This window comes from Bubalus kerabau, chromosome 1, assembly GCF_029407905.1.
Source record: "Bubalus kerabau isolate K-KA32 ecotype Philippines breed swamp buffalo chromosome 1, PCC_UOA_SB_1v2, whole genome shotgun sequence".
NCBI lineage: Eukaryota > Metazoa > Chordata > Mammalia > Artiodactyla > Bovidae > Bubalus > Bubalus kerabau.
Window position 1 is genome coordinate 174,722,081 of NC_073624.1, and position 27,652 is coordinate 174,749,732.

At 51.2% G+C, this 27,652-nt stretch overlaps 1 protein-coding gene and 1 long non-coding RNA gene across 5 annotated transcripts; one reads left to right on the top strand and one right to left on the bottom strand.

Moving 5' to 3' along the window:
* Positions 1-3,696: 3,696 nt before the first annotated feature.
* On the bottom strand, positions 3,697-23,967 carry B3GNT3 (UDP-GlcNAc:betaGal beta-1,3-N-acetylglucosaminyltransferase 3). 4 transcript variants are annotated; one of them, XM_055541589.1, is made up of 4 exons: positions 23,576-23,967; positions 7,786-8,453; positions 5,330-5,380; positions 4,991-5,119 (listed from the first exon to the last, which is right to left on the bottom strand). In XM_055541589.1, exons 1-3 carry the CDS (start codon positions 23,844-23,846, stop codon positions 5,378-5,380), a joined length of 942 nt encoding a protein of 313 aa, XP_055397564.1. In that variant the 5' UTR covers positions 23,847-23,967; the 3' UTR covers positions 4,991-5,119; positions 5,330-5,377. The 4 variants fall into 4 exon arrangements, with proteins under 4 accessions (XP_055397540.1, XP_055397546.1, XP_055397555.1 ...); XM_055541565.1 differs by lacking the exon at positions 5,330-5,380 and having other exon boundaries at positions 3,697-5,119; XM_055541571.1 differs by lacking the exon at positions 5,330-5,380 and having other exon boundaries at positions 3,697-5,119; positions 7,786-8,394; positions 23,576-23,704.
* LOC129623744 (uncharacterized) lies at positions 23,836-27,649 on the top strand. Its single transcript, XR_008700637.1, has 3 exons — positions 23,836-23,972; positions 24,302-24,401; positions 27,233-27,649. It is a non-coding gene; the product is annotated as an uncharacterized LOC129623744 (long non-coding RNA).
* The last annotated feature ends 3 nt before the right edge of the window (positions 27,650-27,652 follow it).

The following is a 27,652-nucleotide window of genomic DNA, read 5'->3' on the forward strand; positions in this document are numbered from 1 at the left end:
TCCACACAGTCAAAGGCTTTGGCATAGTCAATAAAGCAGACATAGATGTTTTTCTGGAATGCTCTTGCTTTTTCCATGATCCAGTGTATGTTGGCAATTTGATCTCTGGTTCCTCTGCCTTTTCTAAAACCAGCTTGAACATCAGGAAGTTCACGGTTCACATATTGCTGAAGCCTGGCTTGGAGAATTTTGAGCATTACTTTACTAGCGTGTGAGATGAGTGCAATTGTGCAGTAGTTTGAGCATTCTTTGGCATTGCCTTTCTTTGGGATTGGAATGAAAATTGACCTTTTACAGTCCTGTGGCCGTATCTGAGTTTTCCAAATTTGCTGGTATAGTGAGTGCAGCACTTTCATAGCATCATCTTTTACGATTTGAAAGAGCTCCACTGAAATTCCATCATCTCCACTAGCTTTGTTCGTACGATGCTTCCTAAGGCCCAGTTGACTTCACATCTAAGGATGTCTAGCTGTAGGTGAGTGATCACACCATTGTGATTATCTGGGTCATGAAGATTTTTTCTGTACAGTTCTGTGTATTCTTGCCACCTCTTCTTACTATCTTCTGCTTCTATTAGGTCCATACCATTTCTGTCCTTTATTGAGCCCGTCTTTGCATGAAATTTTCCCTTGGTATCTCTAATTTTTATGAAGACATCTCTAGTCTTTCCCATTCTGTTGTTTTCCTCTATTTCTTTGCATTGATCGCTGAGGAAGGCTTTCTTATCTCTCCTCACTATTCTTTGGAACTCTGCATTCAGATGCTTATACCTTTCCTTTTCTCCTGTGCTTTTCACTTGCCTTCTTTTCACAGCTATTTGTAAGGCCTCCTCAGACAGCCATTTTGCTTTTTTGCATTTCTTTGTCTTGGGGATGGTCTTGATCCCTGTCTTCTCTACAATGTCATGAACCTCCATCCATAATTCATCAGGCACTCTGTCTATCAGATCTAGTCCCTTAAATCTATTTCTCACTTCCACTGTATAATCGTTAGGGATTTGATTTAGGTCATACCTGAATGGTCTAGTGTTTTTCCCTACTTTCTTCAATTTAAGTCTGAATTTGCCAATAAGGAGTTCATGATCTGAGCCACAGTCAGCTCCTGGTCTTGTTTTTGCTGACTGTATAGAGCTTCTCCATATTTGGCTGCAAAGAATATAATCAATCTGATTTTGGTGTTGACTATCTGGTGATGTCCATGTGTAGAGTCTTCTCTTGTGTTGTTGGAAGAGGGTGTTTGCTATGACCAGTGCATTCTCTTAGCAGAACTCTGTTAGCCTTTGCCCTGCTTCATTCCGTACTCCCAGGCCAAATTCCTGTTACCCCAGATGTTTCTTGACTTCGTACTTTCGCATTCCAGTCCCCTATAATGAAAAGGACATCTTTTTTGGATGTTAATTCTAGAAGGTCTTGTAGGTCTTCATAAAACCATTCAACTTCAGCTTCTTCAGCATTACTGGTCAGGGCATAGACTTGGATTACTGTGATATTGAATGGTTTGCCTTGGAAACAAACAGAGATCATTCTGTCTGCTGGGACTCAAACCCAGCCAAAACTCTGCTTAGGACTTGGACCACGTGACTGGGACTTAAACACAGCCAAAACCCATGGTACCTGGTTTCAGAACCTAATGAAGCTCAGGCTCTTGATATCTCATCACAGAAAGAATTCAGTGAGAAACAAAGAGATTTTAAGAAGTGGATTTAATCATATACAGAGAGAAGCACACTCCAGACAGAGTGTGGGCCATTGCAAAGGGTGAGTGCAGCCCCGGAATTTGGTGTGGTTGGTTTTTGTAGGCTGGGTAATTTCATAAGCTAATCAGTGGGAGGATTATTCCAACTATTTTTGGGAGTTCAGTTCAGTTCAGTCACTCAGTCGTGTCCGACTCTGCGACCTTATGGACTGCAGCACACCAGGCTTCCCTGTCCATCACCAACTCCTGGAGCTCACTCAAACTCACATCCATCGAGTGGGTGATGCCATCCAACCATCTTATTCTCTGTCATGTGTGATGTCTTCAATCTGCCTTTAATCTTTCCCAGCATCAGGGTCTTTTCCAATGACTGAGTCTTTGCATCAGGTGGCTAAACCTTTGGAATTTCAGCTTCAGCATCAGTCCTTCCAGTGAATATTCAGGACTGATTTCCTTCACCTCACTTTAATTCTCCTCAAAGTTCTTACCACTTCTGGTAACTTCCTGTTTCACTGTTCACAGGTTTGTTTTCTCACTATAAGGTGGCTCAGTGCCCACTGACCTTTCCCGGGGGCTGGAGGAGGAGTACAGGGCAAGGTGTGTAGCATACAGTATGACAGAAGGGGAACTTCCCGGGTGGTCCAGTGGTTATGAACCTGCCTGCCAATGCAATGGACATGGGTTTGATCCCTGGTCCAGGAAGATCTCACATGCTGTGGAGCAACTGAGCCTGTGTGCGCCAACTGTTGAGCATGCATGCCATCACTACTGAGGCCATGCAGGACAATACTGAAGCCCGTGCGCCTAAAGCCTGTGCTCCACAATGAAGAGGAGCCCCTGCTCGCTAGAGAAAGCCCTTGTGCAGTAACAAAGACCCAGTGCAGCCAAAAATAAATAAAATGAAATTGAAAAAAAAAAAAAAGCAGAGACACAAGGAAGGGGACAGAGGAAGGGGACAGAACTGTAGTCCCAGTGGGAGGAGGTGAACCCAGTGAAGAGAGGGAGGGCAGGTGGGGGGATTCACAAGGAGCCTGGCCAGCAGCGGGTGGGTCCAGTGTCCCATGCAGCTAGGAGCACTCTCTCCATTGTGTCTCTCTTTGCTGAGCCTGCCACTAAACTGGCAGTGAATATCAGTCTGGGGAGGTAATATTGTTAGGAGAAAGCTGACTGAAACTGCCCACCCTGGCCAGGCACCATGGTAGCCATTTGCATGAGCTATTTTATGACAGGAGGTCCTTGTAAGGAATGCAGAACTAATAAGCCACCATCAACCAGAAGAATTTGGAAAAGATCAAAAGAAGATATCACGTGTCCAACCACCTCCCAGAATCCTCGCTGGCATCCATCCTGGCTGAGCAATGCGGGCACCACCAGGAAGGACTCTGAGTCAGAATGATTAGTCAAAGACAACCTCAACTCATGGGGAACTAACCCCATCGCCATAAAACCTGAGACTGTGAGCCACGCAGCACAGCAGTTCTCCAGCATTCCTTTACCCTGCTGCTCTCCACCCGGGTGCCCTTTCCCAACAAAGTCTCTTGCTTTGTCAGCACATGTGTCTCCTCAGACAGTTCATTTCCAAATGTTAGACAAGAGCTCACTCTCAGACCCTGGAAGGTGTCCCTCTTCCTGCAACAATATGAGCTGAAGGCAATAGGGAGCCATGGAGGGTGTGTGAGCGGGTGGGGGGATGACGTGAGATCTGCCTGACAGAAGGTCTATAACTTCTTCTTCATCCTTGCCCTATTTTTACTGGGGTATATTTTCTTCTGGAAATAAGATTTTAAGGATGAATGTAGACTGATCTGATTTAAAACTTGTAAATCACTGTGAAAACAAAAGACCTCAAATTCTTTTGCGAAACATTTTATTCCCTGAGGATCTGCTCTCTGCAGTGAGACCCCCCCCCCCTTGCCACCATCCCAATCCCTGTGAAGCCCGTTTCAGACACCTGTTTGAGGGTAGCAGGGTGGGGGGGGAGGTCACCAGTTCACTTGGATCTCCTCAGTGGGAGAGACACACTGGGGTGGGGGCCAGTCTGAGAACTTAGGCGTCCCAAATACCCAGATATCCTCCTTCTCTGGGCACAAAAGAGTGTGTATGCAGGACTTGGACCCAGTGAGAACCCCTCTGGCCTCATTACTCTTCCCTGAAATCTTGGGGAGCACAGATGTGGGTGCTGGGCCCTGCCAGGGACACCAGAAACTCTGAGCTCCCATAGCCTGAGACAGATAGCCGCCTCCCTCCGCTGCTCAGTGTTCCCACTATTAGAGCAATTGATGCCACAAACAGGGAGGAGGCAGTCACGTTCACTGCCTTTCTGGCCCCTCCCACCATCTGAGGGGTCCAAGATCTGGGGAGGGATGGAGAACAGTAACCCTCTCTCCCCAGCTGAAAAATCCTTCTCCCTTCAGCTATGTGTGGAGCCAGAAGTTCTCAATTGGCCTTGAACCATGGCCAGAACTCACCTACCACAGCAGGTTCATGACCGAGAAGCGGCTGGCCACTGCTTAGGGTTCAGCCCTTGATGAAAGTCAGGGCTAGGAGGTGGGACATTGAAAAGGAATGGATGTAGCCGCAGTAGCTGGGACCTGAGCAGAAGTGCTTCTGCCCTTAACAGCCATGGAAAGAGACGGTCCCTCCAGCTGAGCATCTAGGGAGGAAGATGGAACATGGCCTAGGCAGTACCAGGTAGGTTTTGAAGGATGTGTAGGAGTTCACTGGCCAGATGATTGACTCATCAAGCCCTCCCTGGTACCCTCCTTGCTCCGCCTACTTAGGAGGACAAAGGTCTCAGCTTCCTGGATGGAAGATGCTGCCTTTTGCATAGGGATGGAGATAGTAGCCTCAAGGCTGGGGGCATTGACCCACCTCAGTAGACCTGTCCCCGCTTGCCACAGGTGACATTGGGCTGGCTCAGTGCATCCCACATGAGCAGCATCTCATAGGGTAAGAAGCGGTGCACCAATAGCAGCTCTCTGTAGAAGCAGGGGTCAAAGGAGGACAGGCGGCTGGAAGGGGACTGAACGCCAGCTGTGCGGATACCACTGTGTGAGGCGGGCTCCAGGCCCTCCTGCTTCAGGCACATGCCCAGGAAGACATCATCGATGGGGAAGAGGTCCAGGGTGCGGGAGGCGTGGCGCAGGGCGGTGGCCGTGAAGCGGGACAGTAGGAAGCCACCACCCCCGCAGTAGGGCGGGTAGTGTTCCTCCTCCATGACCACCTTTGGCACGTAGTACTTGCTCCATGGAATCCGAACGGGGCCCACATTGTGGATCAGGTGGCCCACAAAGAGGTGGTGGTCAGGGTTGTGGCTCTGCAGGTAGGCGACCATGTTGTCTGTGTGGGCAAAGACGTCATCATCCCCGTTGAGCAAAAAGCTGGCATTGGTGCACTGTGTCTCCTGCCACTGTAGGAAGAGCACCTGCGAGCGGGGGTGGGGCGTGGGTAGACAGGGCATGAGGGCTTGATGCCTGGGCCATCGGCTTTGGGTCCCTATCGGCCACCCCAGTAGTCCCCCAGTCAGGCTAACCTGGGTTCAATAATTCAGTCTGTGGGATGATCTTTGCAACCAACAGCCCCTCTCGGTGCCTCAGTTTTCAACTTCCCAGACAGGAATTGTCATAGGACCTACCTCCTGGAGTGTTGGGGATCTTCAGAGATGATGCTCTATAATGTCCCATCACTTCATGGGAAATAGATGGGGAAACAGTGGAAACAGTGTCAGACTTTATTTTTTGGGGCTCCAAAATCACTGCAGATGGTAACTGCAGCCATGAAATTAAAAGACGCTCACTTCTTGGAAGGAAAGTAATGACCAACCTAGATAGCATATTAAAAAACAGAGATATTACTTTGCCAACAAAGGTCCATCTAGTCAAGGCTATGGTTTTTCCTGTGGTCATGTATGGATGTGAGAGTTGGACTGTGAAGAAGGCTGAGCGCTGAAGAATTGATGCTTTTTAAACTGTAGTGTTGGAGAAGACTCTTGAGAGTCCCTTGGACTGCAAGGAGATCCAACCAGTCCATTCTGAAGGAGATCAGCCCTGGGATTTCTTTGGAAGGAATGATGCTAAAGCTGAAACTCCAGTACTTTGGCCACCTCATGCGAAGAGTTGACTCATTGGAGAAGACTCTGATGCTGGGAGGGATTAGGGGCAGGAGGAGAAGGGGATGACAGAGGATGAGATGGCTGGATGGCATCACTGATTCGATGGACGTGAGTTTGAGTGAACTCTGGGAGTTGGTGATGGACAGGGAGGCCTGGCGTGCTGTGATTCATGGGTTTGCAAAGAGTTGGACACGACTGAGCAACTGAACTGAACTGAACTGAATGTACCAAGAAGTGCTTGAAAATTGTCTTATTTACATTTATTGCTATTCTTTCTCACTCTGCCTTGCCAAGCACCACCATCACAGAATTACTTGTATGATTCTTATATAACATCTACTTCCCCTACCATGGCTCAGACGGTAAAGAATCTGCCTGCAATGCAGAAGACCCAGGTTCAATCCCTGGGTCTGGAAGATCCCCTGGAGAAGTTAATGACTACCTACCTCAGTATCCTTGCCTGGAGAATCCCATGGACAGAGGAGCCTGTCAGGCTTCAGTCCACGGAGTTGCAAAGAGTCAGACATGACTGAGCAACTAACGCTTCAGTACTTCCCCCACCAGACTCTGGACTCCCCCTGGGTGGGAGCTGTGTCTCTCCTATATGCCATCAGCACCCAGGAGGGGGTCAACACTTCGTAGACACTGGATTCATGTTTGTCAAGTTGACGTTCATCACAGGCTTTTATGTTTTGCATTAAGAGGTTCTGGGTCCTCTGCCCACCTTGGCTTTAGTAACCTTCATAACAACTATGGCTGCATGCCAGTGCTTGCTCAGTGTCTGCCCTACCTTGAATCCTTAATACAATTTTAGGAAGCAGGTGTGGTCTTCAACCCCATTTACAGATGAGAAAATAGAGGCTCTCCAGAGAAAGTGCCTTGAGTAAGGTCACACAACAGAGATGGTCTATTGTTCAAGGTCTTGAACCCAGACCTTTCTGTACTTACTATGAGCAAGAATCTGCACTGGGTCTCTTTCAACTTGGATCTCTACTCAGCTTGCTCCACCCCTCCCACCCCCCAAGCTGGTTGGGTTCTTGGAGCCTTCAATTCCTCCTCTGAGCATGGGCAAGATAACCTCTACTTCTCATGGTTTCTCTTCATCAGAAAGGTCTTTGTTGAATATCTACTGCACAGACCTGAGCCTCAGAGGGAGACAGACCAGAACAAAGAAACAAAGTGTGCTCTATCTAGTGTTTCCCACCGTGTGAAGTCGCTTCAGTCATGTCAAACTCTTTGCGACCCCATGGACTACAGCCCACCAGGCTCCTCAATCCATGGGATTTCTCTGGAAAGAATGCTGGAGTGGGTTGCCATGCCCTCCTCCAAGGGATCTTCCTGAGCCAGGGATCAAAGCCAGGTCTCTTGCATTTCCTGCATTGGCAGGCGAGTTCTTTACCACTAGCTCCCCCTGGGAAACCGTACCGGGCACTGGCCTAGGAACTTTATAAATATAACATCATCTCAGGGACTTCCCTGGCGGTCCAGTGGTTAAGACTCTGAGCTTCCACTGCAGGGGGCGCAGGTTTGAGCCCAGATGGAGGAAATTAAGATCCTGCATGCTGTACCACCAAATAAATAAATAAATAAATAAAACCTCAAATAATCCTCACTGTAGCCCTCAGAGGTGAATGAGTCCAATTAATATCCCATTTCCTTGATGAGGAAACTGATGCACAGAGAAGTGAATGATCATCTAGGGCAAACAGCAAATAAGACATTTGAACCCAGGTCATCAAGGCTTGGAAAGCCAGGCTTGCAAGCTCACACCACACTGTCCTTTCTCCCTGCCTTTCCTGGATAAAGAAGACTTCAGATCACTATAAGGACAGTAGAGGGGGTGGGGTGAGGGGGCTTCTAGTCTCTAGTACCCCTCAGAGGAGATGGTAGCAACTTTGGGCAGGAAGGACAAGTGGCCCCAAGTAGGTGACACCCCGCCCCCCCGCCGCCCCTCCCCACCCCCACCACTCCCAGGCAACCTGCTTGAGCGTGAGGTTGAAGAATGTGTCATAGAAATCCCACTGCAGGATGTCCTCGTGCGTCCGCGCCTCCATGGCCAGCAGCCGGTTGACCTTTCGCGCCTCCAGCGGGTTGGAGTCGGTGCCCACCAGGAAGAGGCGGCGCAGCTGGACACCGAGAATCTGGCGCTCACGGCCCCACGTGCGCCGCACCAGCTCCCGGCGCTCGTAATTGCTGGGCGAGGACTTGATCACTAACAGCAGGAAGACAGGGTCCGCACACTTGTCGGGTGGCACTTCCTGGAGCAACGCGAAGTCGCGGCAGTGTTTGTACAGCAGGAAGTCGCGGATGTGCTGCGGCTGCCCTGCGAAGTCCCGCAGCGACGTCAAGGAGGTGTTGGGCGGGCAAGGGGCTGGCGGGGCGCGGAAGTGCGGTGAGGGCCAGTCCGGAGCCTTGGGGGTGCGCGGCGGCTCCTTCAGGTGGGGGCAGGTGGGTGGTGACCAGTGCAGACTTAAGAAGAGGAGGGTGAAGGTGGCTAGAAGCAGAGCCAGGCCCGCCTCTTTCCGCTTGGGACGGGAACACTTCATTGTGGTCCACTGGAGTGGTCCGAGGAGACCCCTGGGCAGCTCCTGCAGACAATAACAGTCGCTGAAGGTGCCAGATGGGCCAAGCGCTTTTCCCGAGCTACCTGTGGACCCCAGAGCCTGGTTGCAGCCTTACAGTTGCTCAAGTCGGTAAAATGCTGAAACCTACCCCCAGAGATTCCCCTGTCCCCTACCCCCTCCAGTACCCCATTTGGCTCTGACTGTTGCCCAGGGCCTACTGGGGATCAATATTTACAGAGAAAACAGGCATGGAGATGCCAACGGGAGCCTCCTAGATTCAGTGTGCCCAAAATCCTCGACATCCAACCTGGACCTCTTTATGTTCCAGCCTCAGAGATGGCTCAGGAGCCTCCCAGAGAAAGAGACAGAGAACTCCCCTTTTAGTAGAGAGCTGCTGGGATCCTTCCTGCTTCCCTTTTCACTTGCCCCTCCAGGAAGCTCTGAGCTTCTGATATAACCATCACTCATTCTACATTTTGGTAGCAGGGCACTGTATGTGGGATCTTAGTTCCCCCACCAGGGATTGAACCTGCTCCCCACTGTGGTGGAAGCACAGAGTCTTAACTCCTGGCACACCAGGGAAGTCCCATGACTATTTTTAATGGTCCTGTGAGCTGAGCATGGACTTTCCTGATGGCTCAGTTGATAAGGAATCTCCTCCAAAACAGGAAACCCAGGTTCAACCCCTGGGTCAGGGAGATCTCCTGGAGAAGGGAATGGCAATCCACACCAGCATTCTTGCCTGGAGAATCTCATAATCAGCGGAGCCTGGTGGGCTCTAGTTCATGGGGTCACAAAGAGTTAGACGCGACTGAGGGACTAACACACACTGAGCTGAACATGGGCCCTGGCTCTTCACAGACCTCTCAGGCTCAGCATGTCTCAAACAATGCTATCTTCTTTGGCAAACTCCTGTTTCTCCTCTAAAGCCCATCTCAAATGATCCATTCTCCAGGAGGCCCTCTTTGACCCCTCAGGAAGAGTCCTGGTTCCCTATTCACCACTTCTAGTCCCATGGCCCTCTCTGGCTCAGTCATGGTCCCATGAAGGTGTATCTGACTTTGATTTCTTAAGGCTGAGGGCTTCTTGAGGGTCCTGGCATTGCCCAGCATGAGGCAGATGCACAGGGGAAGCAAGGTATGTCTGAATGAATAATTTATGAATAAAAGTAAGTTCACTTAGTTTCTTTCTGGCAAACTCTTGTTCATCCGTCAAAACCCCTCCTCCTAGAAGAGTTCCTTTCCCATATCTATGCAGAGCCCTTGGTCTCCTGTTCAGATCCTTTTCCCAGGCTTCCCTGGACTCCCTTGATGTCCTTTTGTCTGAAAAGGTGGTATCTGTGCTGTGTTCCGGCCCTAAATGTGAAGATGAACAGCATGAAAATGCTAAATTAGACCCAAGGCAGGACCTACTGATCCATTAAACGCTTACTGGCTTATCTCAAAAAGGTGCCCCCTGGAGCCACATTCCTGGGTTTCAGTCCCAATTCCATCACTCCCTGGCTGTGTGCCCTTCATACCTAGGGCCTTAGTATCCTTAGCTATAAAGGGGACACGTGAGCAACCCCCAAGTCACTGGGTTGTGCAGGTGTGAGGAGAGCTCCTGGCACCTGGCACCTAGTGGGCATTTGACCAGTGTTTGTTGAATGACTATGTGAACCTCAGCATTTACCTCAGATTGCTTCAGGAAGTCCGTGCTGGTCTGGGGTCCCCTCGTTCTCCCCTTTGGCACCTGAAACACTGTAGGGCAGTCAGCAGATTCTCCTAGGCCCCTCCAGCTCTAAGCAACTTCAACCAGCTCTTCCCTAAGAGCAAGAGTTTCCCATCTTATCTAGAGCCACAAAAGCGTGCTGGTGCTGGGGACAGGGCTTCCTTCCCTGATCCATGAGGTCGTTTCCCCAGTGTGCCCATCATTATCTCTGCACACTGCCTAGCCAAGGACTGTCTGGCCAGGTATGTCCCCAAGAAAGGGCTCAGACTCCACTCTACAGGTTCTACTGTGTGACTTTGGGAAAGAAGCTTGACCTCTCTGAGCTTCAGCGTTAAATGGGAATTAACCCTATGTAAGAATGTGATTGGGATTTTAACCTCAAACATGCTGAGGACCTCAAAAATGGTCCTGCCTCAGGACCTCTGTGCAGGCTGTCTCCTCTGTCTGATTCCCCAGATTTCCACACATTCCCTCCTTCACCCGCTTCCTGTCTTTGCTCAAATGTCCCCGTCTCAGGAACACCTCCTCAGGACATACCATCTCACTGGCAGCCCCTGATCCTCCACCTTAGCCCACTTTTTCTGTCTTCCACAGCACTTTTCATCTTCTGAAGTGAAGTGAAAGTTGCTCAGTCAAGTCCCACTCTTTGTGATCCCATGGACTGTGTAGTCCGTGGAATTCTCCAGGCCAGAATATTGGAGTGGGTAGCCATTCCCTTGTCCAGGGGATCTTCCCAACCCAGGGATCAAACCCAGGTCTCCCATATTGCAGGCAGACTCTTTACCAGCTGAGCCACCAGGGAAGCCCAAGAATACTGGAGTGGGTAGCCTACCCCTTCTCCAGCAGTTCTTCCTGACTCAGGAATCGAACCAGGGTCTCCTGCATTGCAGGCTGATCCTTTACCAGGTGAGCTACCAGGGAAGCCCCTTTCATCTCCTAAAATACATGATAAAACTTTAAAAAGGTACTGCTTTTCATCCATCTTCTCCACCAGAACACGAGCTCCATGAAATGTTTTGTTCACCATTCTATCCCCAGCCCCCAGAACTGTGCTTCGTACATAGTGGGTGTTTGGTAAATGAGTATTGAATGAATGAATGAATGCTCAAATGCCGAAGATTCTGAAAAATATTGACTCTTGGGACTTCCCTGGTGGTCCACTGGTTGGGACTACTCGCTTCCACTGCAAAGCACACAATCCCAGCTGGAGAACTAAGATTCTGGAAACCCCAGTGTGGCCAAACATACAAATATATATATAGACTCTCAGAATGACTTTATACATTCATTCAAGCCAATATTTAGTGCTTGTCCTGTGCCAGGCACCTCCTGGGAGCTGAGGACCCAGTGATGAACAGGCATGGGATACCTCAACATCTCTGCCACTCTGGGACCCACACTCTCCAGGGGGGAATAAATACTAAATAAAAACATCAGTGAAATGACTTGGGAGGAAATGGGGTCTGGTGTGTGTGGAGTGTGGATTTTGAGATGACATTTAAGTGGGATGTGAATGGCACAGCAGAGCCAGCATGGCTGAGGTTGGTGTGTGTGGGAGGAGGGCAGGAGGATACCAGGGAAGGCAACAGCAAGTGCAAAGGCCTGGAGGTGGGGATGAGTCAGTGGAGTCTGAGTAGCTAGGGACCCTGTCTGCTCATGGCACAGAGCCTGTCTTATTGCTGTGTGTCCCCGGCTTGGCTGCCGGCCTGAGAAGGGGTGGTTTCATCATCTGGAGGGCAGGTCTGTGAGTCCTAAAAGGACATATCACAATCTTGTGAACTGACAAATGTGATGCAAGAATGAACAAATCCAAGAAGGACATTTTCCTGAGCTGAAGAGGAGCCTGAGTTCAGAGTGGACCACAAGAAAGCAGTGTTTCAGGCAAACCTGGCAGATCCCTGAGCTCCAAGGATGGGGGAAAACAACTCAGGAGCTGCAATAGAAAGCCCAAGTCACCAAAAATCAGACGAGAGATGTCACAATGTTCTCTTTGGTGAAACTGGTGGCCAGAGACCCACAGATGCTGGAAGACACATGGGACCCCAACTTCTAACTCAGCACCTTCATTCAGAGGGTGAATTCATTTACAGTCTAAATCAGTTTTCAACCAGGGGTTATTCTGCTCCCAGGGGATACTTACTGGGCAACGTCTGGGGACATTTCTGGTTGTCATGATTGGGGGCGGGTAGAGATATGGGGCTGCTAATGGCATGGAGCGGGCGGAGACCAGAGATGCTGCTTAAATGAACATCCTACAGGTCACAGGACAGCCCCCACAACAGAGAATGATCCAGTCCCAGACGTCAACGTTGTCAGGATTGAGAAATCCTGGTCTTATTTAAATAAATAAGAAACGGAATAGAGAATTGAAAAGGAGGATGGATTCAAAGAGGGGAATGAGGGCTGGCCACAGAACCTTGATATAGGTTTAGATAAATTCCCTGGATGGAGTATTTGAGATTTATTAGTGTTGATTTCTATTTAAATAGAAAATCAAACCTAAATGGCCAAGGATCCCTTAGCTGGGAATGTGTTTAGTTCCCATAACAAAGAAAAATAATTCAGTGAAATAGTAATACCTACAACTCAGCAGGCTTCCCTGGTGGCTCAGTGATAAAGAATCCACCTGCCAATGCAGGAGAAAGGGGTTCAATCCTTAGGTCAGGAGGATCCCCTGGAGAAGAAAATGGCAACCCACTCCAGTATTCTTGCCTGGGAGATTGCACTGACAGAAGAGCCTGACAGGCTACTGTCTATGGGGTCAGAAAAGAGTCAGACACAATTTAGCCACTAAACAAGAAAAACAATTCAGCCAAACCTGGGCATTGGGGAGGGGGAAGGAATGAGAAGGGATAAAATGACTAAGTGGCTCATATTACAGGGATCAGTGTCCGGGCAAAAGAGAACCTCTTGAGGGTGGTCATTTGGTTCTAATTAATTCCATTAATGCTTGTTCTTTTCCTTGCATTTTCTTTCCTGTTTACTTGTAAGAACTCTTTGTATATGAAACATTCACTGTTTGTTGGCTACCTGCATTCCCAACTTTTTCTTGCCAGATCTCTTCTTAAAATGGAGGGAGCTTACAGAGACTCCATCCTCCCAGTCTCTGTGAGTCTCCTGACTGGGATCTGAGAGTTCAGGTTGGGAGCAGGGGAGGGGATGGAGGTTCTCCCTACACTTCTCCCTACACTAGACCTCTATTAATGCACCCCAGTTCCCCCCCCTTCCCTTTTTCATCCACCAAGGTCACCCTCAGTGCTGACCCATGGCCCCTTGAAACTTCAAGCAGGAAATATTTCCAAACTCACAACATCCCACATCCAGATTGGCATAAAAAAGAATCCCTGGGGCTCCCTTTCAGTCAGGCTGAGAGTATTGGGGATTCACTGATCCAGAATACCTTGCTGGGTATCTCAGTGGATGGTACCCCACGTGGTCCCCAATCTCCCCTTATAGGCCTTACTTTCTAAAGAGGTAATGACCTCACACCTACTGTGGGAAAGACTGGGTCTTAGGGGCCCAGTTGGGGAATCACTTGGTATTACTTCCTCCAAGCAGCTATGCAGCAACTCTGGGACCTTTGCTGGGGGGCTGGGTGGTTGGTGAGAACTTCCTCTCAGGCCTGCTTTCAATTCTCTGACCCTCCACCCCACCCCAAAATTCTGCTGTCTACTCTCTCCAGACTGGGAAGGACCGGACTTGTGGAAACCGAAATAGCTGCTCACTCTGAAGTCTGAGGGGTCTGAATAACTCTGGGAGAATCCCCACCCTCACTCCATAGCTGGGGAAGTGAAGTTCAGAGAGTCATCCTAAGGTGGCCCAGTGGGTGACTTGCATTGCCACAGAAACCCACTTTGTCTCCAAGTTCTTCAGTCCTAAGAAGGGTGTTGTAGTCTCTTACCCCAAAGCACACATATGAAACATTCATTCATTCAACAAACAGTTTCTGGAGGAACTGAGAAGCCTGAGCCCTGGGCCTGGCCCTCCAGAAGCTCTCAGACTTGGGGAGACAAATCCATACACCTGTGGTTTCAGGTCTGGGCCAGAAGAATGGATTGGGGTATTGAGGCTGAGGTTTTGAAGGATGCGTATGAGTTCACCAAGGGCGTTCAGATAGGAGGGTGAATGCAAAAGCGAGGAAGAGAAAGAAAACAGACTATTCAAGGAATCATGTGGTTTATTTTGTTGAAAAGCAGAATTTGGAGAGGGGTTGATTTCTGAGGCTAAGAGGTGGGGCCAGACCCCATAAAGACCTTGAATGCCAAACTGAGTAGTGGGGTTCTTTCCTGGGGGTATGGGAGAGCCATGAAAGGTATGTGAGCAGAGAGGCCCGATTCCTTGTTGAAGGGTCCCTCTTTGCTCAGAGTTGACCTTGGTGAGGCACTTCCTCTGGGGCATCTATTTCCTTGCTAGCATAGGGAAGTACTGAGAACATGCCTTGCCCTATAAACACACAATGGGTCACTTTCTATATTAAGTAGCAGAGGGCTTGGCATACACTGACTATGCAGGGACAACCTCAGTGACCTTGGCTCATGGTCCTGGATCCTTTAATGCCCCCAGAACCCCTACTTACAGATGGGGATAATGAGGCTTGGCATAAGGCAGGATTGGAACACAGAATCCGGATGGGTGGGAACCCTGTGGTTCCCACCTGGACGTCCCTCCAGAATCTGTCACAAGGAACCCATGTGCTAAACATCTGATGTAGGACTGAGAACCTGGTGAGCAGGTGGGGCATGCTGGGGGGAAGGAGAAGGGAGCGGGGGGCAGGGGAGGGGGGGGACTGGTGAGTGAACCTAGGAATAGGCAGTAATCCGGTTGTTTCACTTGTTGCACTGACTTGTGGGCCACAGAGCATTTACTGTGCACCTACTATGTGCAAGATGCTGGGGACACAGCCATGCCCAAGTCAGCCCCTCTCTTATGATATCAACACACGAAGTGGTTCTTTTAGTTGCAACCGTGTTAAACGCTGTCAAAGACAAAGAGATCCGTGGCAGGGAAGGGACCTGACCAGCCTGTAGATCCCCTTAAGGATGAAGGGAAATCACGTGGGCAGAGCCCTGGGAGGAGGGCATTCTAGGCAGAGGGCGCAGCAAGTGCCAAGGCCCTGAGGTAGGCACAACTTTAGGTTTTTGAAGGGAGAGGCAGGAAGTGGTGTGGCTGAAGCTGAGGAGGAGGGGGGGTGGTGGGAGATGAAGGCAGGGTTGCCAAGGATGGCAGGGGGAGGAGCAGGAAATGGGGCCTGGAAACAGCTCTTGTGTTGCCGGTGAGGAGCCATGGAGGGTGTGTGAGCAGGGGAGGGACGAGACTGAGTTATGCTTTGAAGATGTTCCCTGTGGCTGCTGAGCGGGGAAGTGCAATCAGGGCCCGAGTTAGAGGTCAGGGCAGCAAGAATTTGGGGACCTGGATAGGGGCTGGCTGGCGGGGTTCAGGGATGTGGGTGAGTTCAGCAAATAGGGAAGGGAGTAATCAAAATTTAGAACCTGAGTCTTCCCCGGAGGTGTGGTGGTTCAGAGGCTGTGCTTCCACTGCAGGGGGCATGGGTTCAATCCCTGGTCAGAGAATTAAGATCCTGTATGCAGCGCAGTGTAGCCAAAAAAGAAGAAAACAAATTGAAACCTGGATGTGGGGGAAAGAGAAGAATGGACCAGGCAGAAGCAAATGTGAGAGGTCTCTGAGCCTTTCACAGGGGATGTTATGGGACAGCAAGTGCCCCAGGTGCCGTGTCTAGGCAAGAGCCTTTGGCACACGATGGCAGGTACACCAGGAAGACCCAACGGGTATCTGATGGATGAACACATCAGTCTACTGCTTGCACTTGGCAGGGCCTCCTCCCTCTAGCTCATAGTGCCACTATGTAGAGAGTGATAGCAGTCATGTCCAGGCTGACTCTCAAGGCCCATCACCCAACCCCCCACTGCAATACCAGCCAATCCTGCTGGGGGCTGTTTGCCTTCCATGCACCATTGCAAGTTCACCATCACCCAGAGCCTGCTTCTTCCACTGCACACAGCAAAGCCTCTTGTTCCCACGGACTGAGACCCATAGCCTCTGCCTCTTGCTGTTCAGTTGCTCAGCCGTGTCTAGATCTTTGTGACCCCATGGACTGCAGCACACCAGGGTTCCCTGTCCTTGACCACCTCCCGGAGTTTGCTCAAATTCACGTCCACTGAATCGATAATGCTCCCCTCTCTCGGGGGCTCTCAACCCCCTTCTCCCCCGCCCATGACCTCTGCCCCCTCTCCTCCACTCCAGCTACACATTACCTCTGGTGGCTCAGAAGGTAAAGAATCTGCCTGCTGTGCAGGAGACCGAGGTTCGATCCCTGAGTCGGGAAGATCCCCTGGAGAAGGAAATGGCAACCCACTCCAGTATTCTTGCTTAGAGAATTCCATGGACAGAGGAGCCTGGCGGGCTACAGTCCATGGGGTCACCAAGAGTGGGACACGACCGAGTGACTAAGCACACACACGCTCAAACACCCAGGCTTGACCCTGCCATGGGGCCTTTGCACCTTCCACTTCAGACGCCCTTCCCTCCTGCTCTTCCCCCTGGTTCTCCTTGATCTTCAGGCCTCCATCCAACATCATCTCCTTAGAGACGCCCTGGCCTCCCAACTAAACCACCCCACCTCGGCTTCACCTTCCTCTGCTGCTCTCACCACCACTGGACAAATCTACTCGCTTCTTTCCTGTTTATTTCCCCAGCCAACATGGAGTCCCAGAAATGGGGCCCAGCGTCTGGGCACTCACAGCTCAGTCCCCACGTGACACTTGCTGCTGTTTGTTGTACGGGCAAAAATACTAATGATAATTCCCGTATCGGCTATTTCCTTGCGTGTCGTTTCAGCCTAACCCCATGGCAGACAACGACTGTCACTGTTCCCTACTCAGGACCCTAGAGGATGCAGTGATTCAGTCCTGGTAAATCAGCAAGCCCAACCATGGAGCCAAGGGGGCAGGACCAAGAAGCACTGAATATCCCTGACTCCTTCTTAATATGTGAAAGGGCCAAGTATTCCTGGCACTGAAATAGATTCACGGTGTATTTAATGAGCAAGAAGTGGTAAATATGAATGACCCACTAACAATACAGGAGACACTCAGTATTTATAATACATGAAATAGTTATAAGGCAACAATTAAGAGTTGCAAGGTGTATTTGTTATGCGTTAATGAATATGCATATTATCATAATCATATTCGACTGTTTGCAACCCCAAGGACTGCAGCCCATCAGGCCCCTCTGTCCATGGGATTCTCCAGGCGAGAATACTGGAGTGGGCTGCCATTTCCTTCTCAGGGGATCTTTTCTACACAGGGATCAAACCTAGGTCTCCTGCATTGCCAGTGGGTTCTTTACCAACTGAGCCACCAGGGAAGCCCTAATGAATATGCATGTTATCATAATGAATATGATAAGGACCAGCCACTAAACAGCCCTGAGGCACCAAGAGACATGCTCACTGAACAGTCTTGATTCATTGCATATATATATACACAGTACTTCTTGTTAATAACTCATTGAAAATTCATGAGACGCTAGATGTGCAAAAGAGGCCAATCACTCAGCAGAATTAATTAGGAACCCCCACTGGTGAAAGGTTGTTGTTGAACCACGAAAAGACGCCCGGATTCTTGGCCTCCGGAGGAGAAGAATTTAATCCGGGGCCAGAAACGAGGCTTGATCGCTCAGAGCTTTTGTGTAATAAAGTTTTATTAAAGTATAAAGGAGATAGAGAAAGCTTCTGACATAGGCATCAGAAGGGGGCAGAAAGAGTGTCCCCCTGCTAGTCTTCAGCTGGATGTTATATAGTCACTAGCAGTCTGTTTATTAAAGAAAGAAATGTCTTAAAATTCAGAATGGCACCAGGCCCCTCATCCATAAGATGTATTTTGGAATAATCTTGGCACCAGAGAGTCATCCCGGGCCATAAAACGATTGACTTGAATCTTGTAGGAGGGCAGATTACCATACAAATAGTTTCCTTTACATAGATTAGGGGACAATGTCTAACATACTGGTTTGTCAAGTAGGTTCTGAGCCATTAGGCGAACCCAATTGAAGACAGAGTCTGGGGCGAAAGACATTAACATAGCTTAAGACAAACATTTTCATAAGAAAAATACATCGGTTAACTCAAGGTTTGAAAATAGTTAACTTCAGGTGAAACCAGGTGTCATTATGGCAACACAGTATTTTAAGAGAAACCTACTTTTAAATTTGTATGGAGAAGGCAATGGCACCCCACTCCAGTACTCTTGCCTGGAAAATCCCACGGATGGAGGAGCCTGGTAGGCTCCAGTCCATGGGGTTGCTAAGAGTCGGGCACGACTGAGCGACTTCACTTTCACTTCTCACTTTCATGCATTGGAGAAGGAAATGGCAACCCACTCCAGTGTTGTTCCATGGGGTTGCTAAGAGTCGGGCACGACTGAGCGACTTCACTTTCACTTCTCACTTTCATGCATTGGAGAAGGAAATGGCAACCCACTCCAGTGTTCTTCCCTGGAGAATCCCAGGGACGGGGGAGCCTAGTGAGCTGCCCTCTATGGGGTCGCACAGAGTCGGACACGACTGAGGCGACTTACCAGCGGCAGGCAACTTACCATCGGCAGCCGCAGCAGAGAAGGAAAAAATATCGCTAGTTTGTTTCCTTCTGTTGCTTAAGATAGAGAAAAACGTCTGACGTTTGCAGCCTATTTCCTCCGTTTGGACACCGCTGGCCTTCCTGCCTGTTACCCTCTCACTGGTAACAGTGCTGTAGCCCCCATCCTCTGTCTACGCCCCCAAGCGGCAGCCAAGGTGTGGCAAGGTCCGGGCATGTGTGGGTCCAGGCAGCTCTATTCTCCTCACCCGTTCTTGTCACTGTCCCTTGGGAGGCCAGGAAGACAGAGAGGCTGAGACACGCGTGCTTAGTCACTCAGTCGTGTCCAACTCTTTGCCACCCCATGGACTGTGGCCTGCCAGGCTCCTCTGTCCATGAAGATTCTCCAGGTAAGAATACTGGAGTGGGTAGCCATGCCCTGCTCCGGGGGATCTTCCCAACCCAGGGATTGAAACCAGGTATCCCACACTGCAGGCAGATCCTTTACCGTCTGAGCCACCAGCGAAGCCCTGGGACACGTGGGGAAGTGAGAATACCACACTATCCAGGTTAGCATCCTTGGGGGTCTAGGCCAGCCCCGCAGCCTCCCCGGCACTAGTTCACAGATGGTGACGGCATGCCTTGCACCAACTTGGAGGTCATGTCAAGGTGATTTCCCACACGAGACTCCCAACTTGCAGATGAGAGCACTGAGGTTTGAAGAGAGTGAATCCCGGGTCCTCCTCCAGACCTGTCAGACACACAGCCACCTGCCCCACTTCCTACCCTCCGGTCCCGGGTGCTCCCAAACAGCCCAGGCCCTGGGCTCTGTTTTTAAGTCAGGAACATGAGGGCTCATTCCCCTCTCACCCAGCAGGTGTGAGGACCGAGAAAGCTGATGCTTCGGAAGCTGCCATGGTGGCCCCTGGGAGTAGGAAAGCCTGACCCAGCTGCTACTGGCCATCTGCAGACTCGGGGCAAACAGCTGTCCCTTCCCACTCCAGGCCTCAGCATCCCCTCTCCAAAGCCACCTGGTGTCAGCTGACCACTCATGGTTACCCTCAGCACGTGCTAAATATCAGCCACTGGAGCTTTCCTTGCTCCTCCTCTCCCCAACAACCCTCAGCTGGCATCTGTATGGGGATGGGGACCTGAAACATTCTGGGGTGACAGAAGAACCCGATTTGTATATATAACCCCCTGAGCCCTGGAAGAGGCTAGAGGACCAAGCGGTGACTTTTCCTCCAAGTCACACACACAGTTATGAAGTGCCAACATAGCGCCAACAGTAACAATATTAGAGCAGCACCAGCTATTGATATGACTTGCACACTAGTCATATCTGGTCAGCTCTGAGGTGAACACCCAGTGTATGTATACCACGCCCTACTCTAAGCACCCAGCCAAGTCGAGGGAGACAAACCACAGTTACCGTTGTCAGGGAGGCGATGGGCTAATAGGGGACAGGAGTAGCGATTAAGACAATTTTCCAGGAAAGCCCAAGGATGGGGGTCGGGGGTGCTTGCAGGAAAGGGTGCGAATCGCTGGCCTGTGGATGGGCCTCTGTAGTTCTCAATGAGCCGCCCAGGGAGGTCCCAGGCCCCAGTTCCTGGGGGTGGGGGGTCAGGTGGGCACAGAGAGGGCATCCACTTACCAGAGGCCAGGCTGCTGGAATTTGAACACTGACCACCTGGACTGTGGGTGACCCCTCACTGGTTCATACCAGTTTGGCCTTCCAGCAATGATAGGCTGGTCCCTTTTTACAAGAACCATGGGTTGCTTTTGTAAACAGGAATAAAAAGGAGCGAAAGCCCAGTAAAGATAATTTCTAAGAATGGCTCATTATGAGCTGACATTGCTTACCAGGTGTATGAGTGGGTTTTATGCAAATATACGCCCAACATTCACTCTGGTGAACCCCTGGGTGTGGAAGAAAGGGTGGGAGGGGGCAACACATGCCCTTTAGAACCTTGAGTCCTGTTTCCAGGTCCCAGGGCTCCTAATGGATGACTCATTGAATGAGCCAGCCCTCACCTACTGCAGAAACTGCCCGGGGTATCTGGGATGAGTCCAGGAAGGATTCTGAGGCTGGACATAGGCCCCTGATTAAATGCCAGCCCTGCCCCCGGATAAGCCACAAAGGGCATCTCTGGGCTCATTTCTTCAATGGGGAAACTGAGGCTGCGGGAGGCAGGCTATGCATCGCAGATCAAGGCTTCAACTCTTCCCATGATCCAGGGCTGATGTGGAAATTGAACCCCTGGGAACCTTCTGAAGGACTCTCAAACTAGGTCAGGGCCCTTTTCCGGGCCTTGTTAATTTCTCGCATGCAACAATCAATAAATGTCACGAATGAGAACATAATCAAAGATAGAGTTAACACGCAGGTCTGGCAGGCAGCCTTTCCACCTGCATTGCACACTTGCGCTGGGGTAGGGCTATGTTAGCTTCATTTCATTTCCTAGGGGAACTGAAACACAGAGAGGTCAAGGAACTCATTCAAGGGAGGTTAAGTGGTAGCCCATTCCCTGCCTTTAACCACCACCTGGTGGGATCTCCTTTAGTTTGTGATGTTGGTAGTGAGTTTCCCTATCATGGGGGTCAGTCAAGCTGAACCAGATTCCCATCAGGTGGAGGGACCACAGTGTGCATCCTCCTGGGGTCATGGGGGTTGGAGGGCAAACTATTGTCCCACTCTGAGCCTCAGAGGCCATTGGTGGGAAGAGAAGACTCAGTGACACCTTATCTCCTCCCCTTGGGCTAACCCAGCCCAGCCCTAGGGTCCCTGGGCCAAGCCGGCTTGTCTGGATTCCCCACGGTCTGGCTTGGAGGAGAGAAGCTCCAAGGCCCCTCCTCAGAGGTGTGTGGCCCCTCCCCTACACCCAGAGGATCAATCTTCACACTCTGTTGTTAGGGATCAATCTTCACACCCTGGGCTGAGGGAGAGGTGAAGGGAGGGTGTCTGGGCTGGGCTGTGCAAACATGAGCTGCTCACACAGGCAGCTAAGAGGTGGGGGCCCAGTGGCCTGACGCAGGGGCCACACCTCTTCCTCTGGACTCTTCAGACCTGTCTGGCATGGTGGCCACCAGCGAAGGCAGCTATACTCACCATTATGCCACCAATGCTGGCAGCCACCTTGGGAACAGACAGGGCTGTAGGAGAAAGCTGCAGCCCCGGTTGGAAGGGTGTGGCTAGTCGCTCAGTGTCAGACTCTTTGCGACCCACGGACTATAGCCCACCAGGCTCCCCTGTCCATGGGATTCTCCAGGCAAGAATACTGGAGTGGGTAGCCATTCCCTTCTCCAGGGGATCTTCCTGACCCAGGGATCAAAACAAAGTCTCCTACATGGCAGGCGGATTCTTCACCATCTGAGCCACCAGGGGAAGCCCATGTGACCCCAGGGCCAGTCCCAAATCCAGCAAACTTCCCCTGTGTCCTGAATTCCAGATTTGGACAAGGAGGCCCTGGCCCAAGGGATAGGGGATAAGGGTAGGAGTAGGGAGAGGGAGTGGAGAAGGCAATGGCACCCCACTCCAGTACTCCTGCCTGGAAAATCCCATGGACGGAGGAGCCTGGTAGGCTGCAGTCCATGGGGTCGCTGGGAGTCGGACATGACTGAGCGACTTCACTTTCACTTTTCACTTTCATGCACTGGAGAAGGAAATGGCAACCCACTCCAGTGTTCTTGCCTGGAGAATCCCAGGGACGGGGGAGCCTGGTGGGCTGCCATCTATGGGGTTGCACAGAGTCGGACACGACTGTAGTGACTTAGCAGCAGCAGGGAGAGGGGGCAGGAGAGGCCGGGGTAGAGGGTTGGGGGGAAGGGGAATAGGTCCTCAGTTTCTCCATCTGAAAAGTGGCCATAAAAAAAAAAAAAAAAATCGGGCCCAGAGGGAAAGTTGGTGGAGAAGCCATAAAGATGGCTAATGATGCAATGTATTAATTATAGTTACTAATATACTCATGGGGATGACTGGCTTTCTGTGGCCCCCCAGTTTGGCTGCTGCTCTTATTTCACCTTCACCAAAGTTCCACATCATGAGCCCCACTTGACATACAGGGAAGCCAAGGGTCAGAGACATACAGTCAGTTGCTTGAGGTCTTTCAGTGGCCAGAAGCGCCCCCACCATAAAAGCTTTTGCAGGCTAACCGCTCAGGCATCCTCGTGGAAGCTGGGTCATTTTGCTGCCCCACAGAGGGGACACTGAGGTGCATTCAGAGAGCAGGAGCAATCAGAAGCAAGCTATATAGCCAGGCACTGGCTGACCTGAATGAATCAGGCCTGAATGACCAGGACCTGAATGAATCCCAAAGGCAACTGTGAGCTGGGGTCCCGCGCGGGAACCAGGTGCAGCGCCTGGCAAGGCTGTTGCTGTTCCTGCCCAGACCCTCCCAATCAGCGTGTTAACAATCTCAACAATAACGATAACAGTAATAGTAATGGCCAGCGTGTACAAAGCGCGCTCCACTCTTCGTTCGGTTCCCACTCTATCCTAAGAGGAAGGCGGGAGGTGGGGGTCCAGGGTGGCTTCACTGTGTGCACCACGGCTGCAACGGGACAGTTACAGGATCAGGGGCCTCGGTGTCCCGCCATTGCCCAGGCGTGAATGAGGCTTCCTTCGGGGCCAGGACTGAGTCGGCCGTGGGAAGCAGGCGACTACTACCGATGGGTGAGGGCAACAGGGTTATTGAGACCCGGGGCTCCAGGATCTCTCCCCATGGGATCCGTCCCCATGGGATCGCAAGAGTTGATCACGACTTAGCGACTAAACCACCACCACACTTCAGGGTACACGCAGCGGGATACCGCGACTCCAGGGACCAGTCCAGGTTTCCCTAGAGCCCCGACTCCGCCCCTCAACCAGAGTTCCACTAGATCCTCAGGGGCCCCAGTACTTACCCCCAGACAACCGTCCAGCTTCCGACCCCTTATCCTGCTCCGGAGCAGGAGGAAGAGTTTCACTTAAGCGCGACGCCCCGCCCTTCCAGGCTTCAAGCCTCCGGCCGGACCCCACACCCTTGCTGAACCGCGTTCTAGGAGGGCCCGGTCGGTTTTCCGGCCGGCCCCGCCCCTTCCCTCCCCGGCCCTGCCCCTGCCACTCCACTGGCCGTATCGCTCCAACCCCGCGGCTTCTAACTTCCCCCGACCCTATCCCGGCCCCAGACCCCATTTGAGGGAGCCTGGAGCCAGAGAGTGAGCACTCCGAGGCTGGAGATACGCAAGAGGCGCCTTCCTATCTCTGGCAAAGGGCCCCAGGATTGGTCCAACATGTGTTCGATAAGAAATTATTAAGAGGGTGTGTGTGTCGGGGGCGGGGGGGGAGCGGAGAGCGAGGAGGCGAGTTGATCCCAGTGGCTCTTCAAGGGGTTACAATATTTCAGAACCTCATAATCTATCCGGAGCCACCAGACGTCCGGGTGCCGCGGGCTGGTATTGGAAGATTCTTGAGGTTGGGGCTGGCCAAGATGCGAACCCTGCCTGTGCTGCGTTTGAGTGTCTAGAACTTTCTGGTGTTGGCACATTAGATGGGTCGGGTGGCAGAGGAGAGCTCCAGTCCACAGGTGTAAGCCAGGTGGTGATTCAAGCCATCCTCTACTTACTCCCCCATCGCGATTTTCTCCCTAGGAGGAAGAGGAGCAGGTCCTGGCTGCACTTCAGTTTCCTCATCTGTAAAGTGGAGGAACTACACCGGGCTCGTCCAGCTGGGACAGGTCTGGGGAGCAAGGTCAGCACAGAGCAACTGCATGAGCTACTCTGCGGGTGTTGAAGAGCGATGACATTAAATGTCTGCCTCAAATAGGGGCATCAGATCCCTGGGTCGGGAAGATCTCCTGGAGAAGGAAGCGGCTACCCAATCTGGTATTCTTGCCTGGAGACGTCCTTGGACAGAGGAGCCTGATGGGCTTCAGTCCATGGTGTCGCAAAGAGTCGGACACAACTGAGCGACTAACACTTTTGGGCCACAGAGACCCTAGCTCTTGCACTTTTTCACGATGACAAACCTTTGAACTATGGAACCCGTTGAGGTTTCCTGGTTTAAAGTTCCTCTTTAAAGGATGCGGCCCCCTCGGGTTTCCTGCGTTCACAAGCCCCGTGTGTGTGCATGGTCAGTCGCTTTAGCTTTAGTCCTGTCCGACTCTTTGGGACCCCCTGGACAGTAGTCCCCCATGCCTCTCAGTCCATGAGACTCTCCAGGCAAGAATACTGGAGTGGGTTGCCATTTCCTTCTGCACAAGAGCCGGGTAGGAGAGCTTAATCAGACAACAGATCTGGTGGGTGTGCCTCTGCCCATCCCCCTCCACATCAGGCAAGGGCCCCCTTCCTGTGTCATCCCTCTCCCCAACCTCCCCTCCCCAAATGTGTGGGCCCTGGGAGCTGACCAGGCTCTCCCAGCCTGGCTGGCCGGCCTGGTAGGAAGTTGGAGTCTCTTATTACAGCCAGGGTAGAACTGTGGGGCTGGAGGGCTTGGGTTCAAATACAGACTAGAATTATCATATGACCCAGAAATTTAATTCCACTCCTAGGTATCCACCCCCATAAAGATAAAAAACAGGTGTTCAAACAGGTGTGTACCCTATTTATAGTAGAACAAGACAATCACCAAAAGGTGGAGACAACTCGTGTCCATCAAAGGATGAGTGGATGAAAACAATCTGGAATATTATTCAGCCACAACAAAGAAGAAAACAGTGACACATGCTACAATGGGCTTCCCTGGTGGCTCAGAGGTTAAAGTGTCTGCCTGGAATGCAGGAGACCCGGGTTTAATCCCTGGGTTGGGAAGATTCCCTGGAGAAGGAAATGGCAACCCACTCCAGTACTCTTGCCTGGAGAATCCCATGGACAGAGGAGCCTGGTAGGCTACAGTCCATGGGGTTGCAAAGAGTCAGACATGACTAAGCGACTTCACGATGCTGAGAGAAAGAAGCCAGCCTAGAAAGACCGCCTCATGTATGAACCCACTTACATGAAATGTCCAGAACAGGCAAATCTCTAGAGTCAGAGAGCAGATTAGTAGGTACCAGGGCCTGGAGGGAATGGGGAGTGGCAGCTAATGGGAATGGATTTCCTTTTGGAATGTTCCAGAACTAGAGGGGACAGTTGACAACATTGTGGTTGTGCTATCTGGCACTAAATTCTTTTGTATTTAAAAAAATATTGTTTTGTTTATTTGTTGGGCTGCGGGAAGGATCTTTTCACTGTGGCATGTGGAATCTAGGTCTCAGACCCAGGACCCTGCATTGGGAGCCCTGTGTTTTAGCCACTGGACCACCAGGAAAGTCCCTGAATTGTTTAAATCATTAATTTTCTGTTATGTGAATGTCACCTCAATTAAAAAAAAAAAATCTCAGGCCATTCACCTACTGGGGGTGGCCTCTGGCTGGTCTCCTAATTGCTTTGTTTGGAGGCCTCCACGGTGTAGGAGACCAGGGCATTGTAAATCACCCAATGACAGGGCCACCTGCCTGGGGCTGGCCACTTAAACGGGGATCCCACCTTCCCCCCTGGGACTCACCCTCCCACATAGGCACCTGTCACACCAGTTCTCGATGTCCGGGCACTTAAGAGGCCGCACCCAGAAATGCCCGACATGATTTAAAGGTTGCCCAGCCTCACTTGTGACCCAAGGAAAGCAAATGAAAGCCACCAGGAGGTACCGTTTTCCTGCTTCTTATCAGATGGGCCAGAAGCCAAACCCAGATAATGCTCAGAGCCGTGATTAACATCAGTGTCTCCTCACGCTCTGGTCCACAGCGTGGACGTGGCACCCCAGCCTTTCAGCCATACAGGACTAGCAAAGGGACTGTTCTGGAGGGCTCAAAGCCACTGAGAATACGTGTACTCATGTATGCACGTGTGCAAATGGAGGGAGGGGACAATCCCACAGGCTCTGACATTTGATTCTAGCTTATTTTGGGGGCTCATGACTTAGGGAACCTAGGGTGAGTGTGGGCTATGAACCTGCAGCTGAGGAGTCGGGGGCCTGTGAGGGGAAGGACCCACCTGTACTGGCTCTAAAGTCCTGCTGGAGGCAGCAAGGTATGTGCGCTGGTGCCATCCCTGGGATCTCCATGGCCTTCAGGGTCAGGTACCCAGGATCCCCACATGTCCACCCGGACCCAGGACTTTCCATCAAGCTCAGACCTGCTCCTGACCACAGTATGCTGGCTACCTCACTTGTCCTGGTCCTCCCTCAGGCCACTCCTTGCCCACCTGCACTTAGGTCCCCACCTTCCCCCCAGGGACCCCTGGTAAATAAGAGAATACCAGGACTTCTGGAGCGCTTACTCTGTACCAGGCACTCTTCAAAGTATGTGACCTCCTCACAAGCACCTAGTGAGCTGGGTTACAGATGAGGCCTGGGGAGATCATTACTGGCTCAGTCACACAGCCGCTGGCTCTAAACCCTGTCTTTTCAGCTTCACAGCCTCACGGATTGCAAGAGCTTTGTCTTGCTCACAGCTGTAGGTGGCTGCAAGTCCTCAGTCGGTGTTTGTGGGCTATTCGCTTCCTCACACTAATTGCTTTTTGCACCATTTTCCTTTGGTCCCACAGGGCTGTGTGTGGTTTGCAAAGGAATCCTGCCTCGAGGTCTCTGCATCTCCTGTGCCCACCCCCTGGGATGCCAACTCATATTATTCTGCTTGGCATGTCCATGCCAGCCTGAAAACTTCTACTCAAACCTCAAAGCCCCGTTTATAATGCCCTCTGCTTAGGAAGTCTTTCTGGGCATCCCCCTCTAGGCTCCTCTAGTCCATGTTCTCTTTCACCAGCCCATGGGACTGGAGGTATCCATAGGGTTGGGGGTGTTCATATCTGGCTTTTTTCGCCTCAATACCACCCTGTACTGGCTAGGTAAGGGTGGAGGGGTGGTGGTAAGATCATTAGGAATTTTAGATCTCTGCTACCCATCTGTCTATTCTTCCTCTCCTCTCTGGAAATGTGAAGGAAACTTCCTGGTGCAGGAAAAGTCTT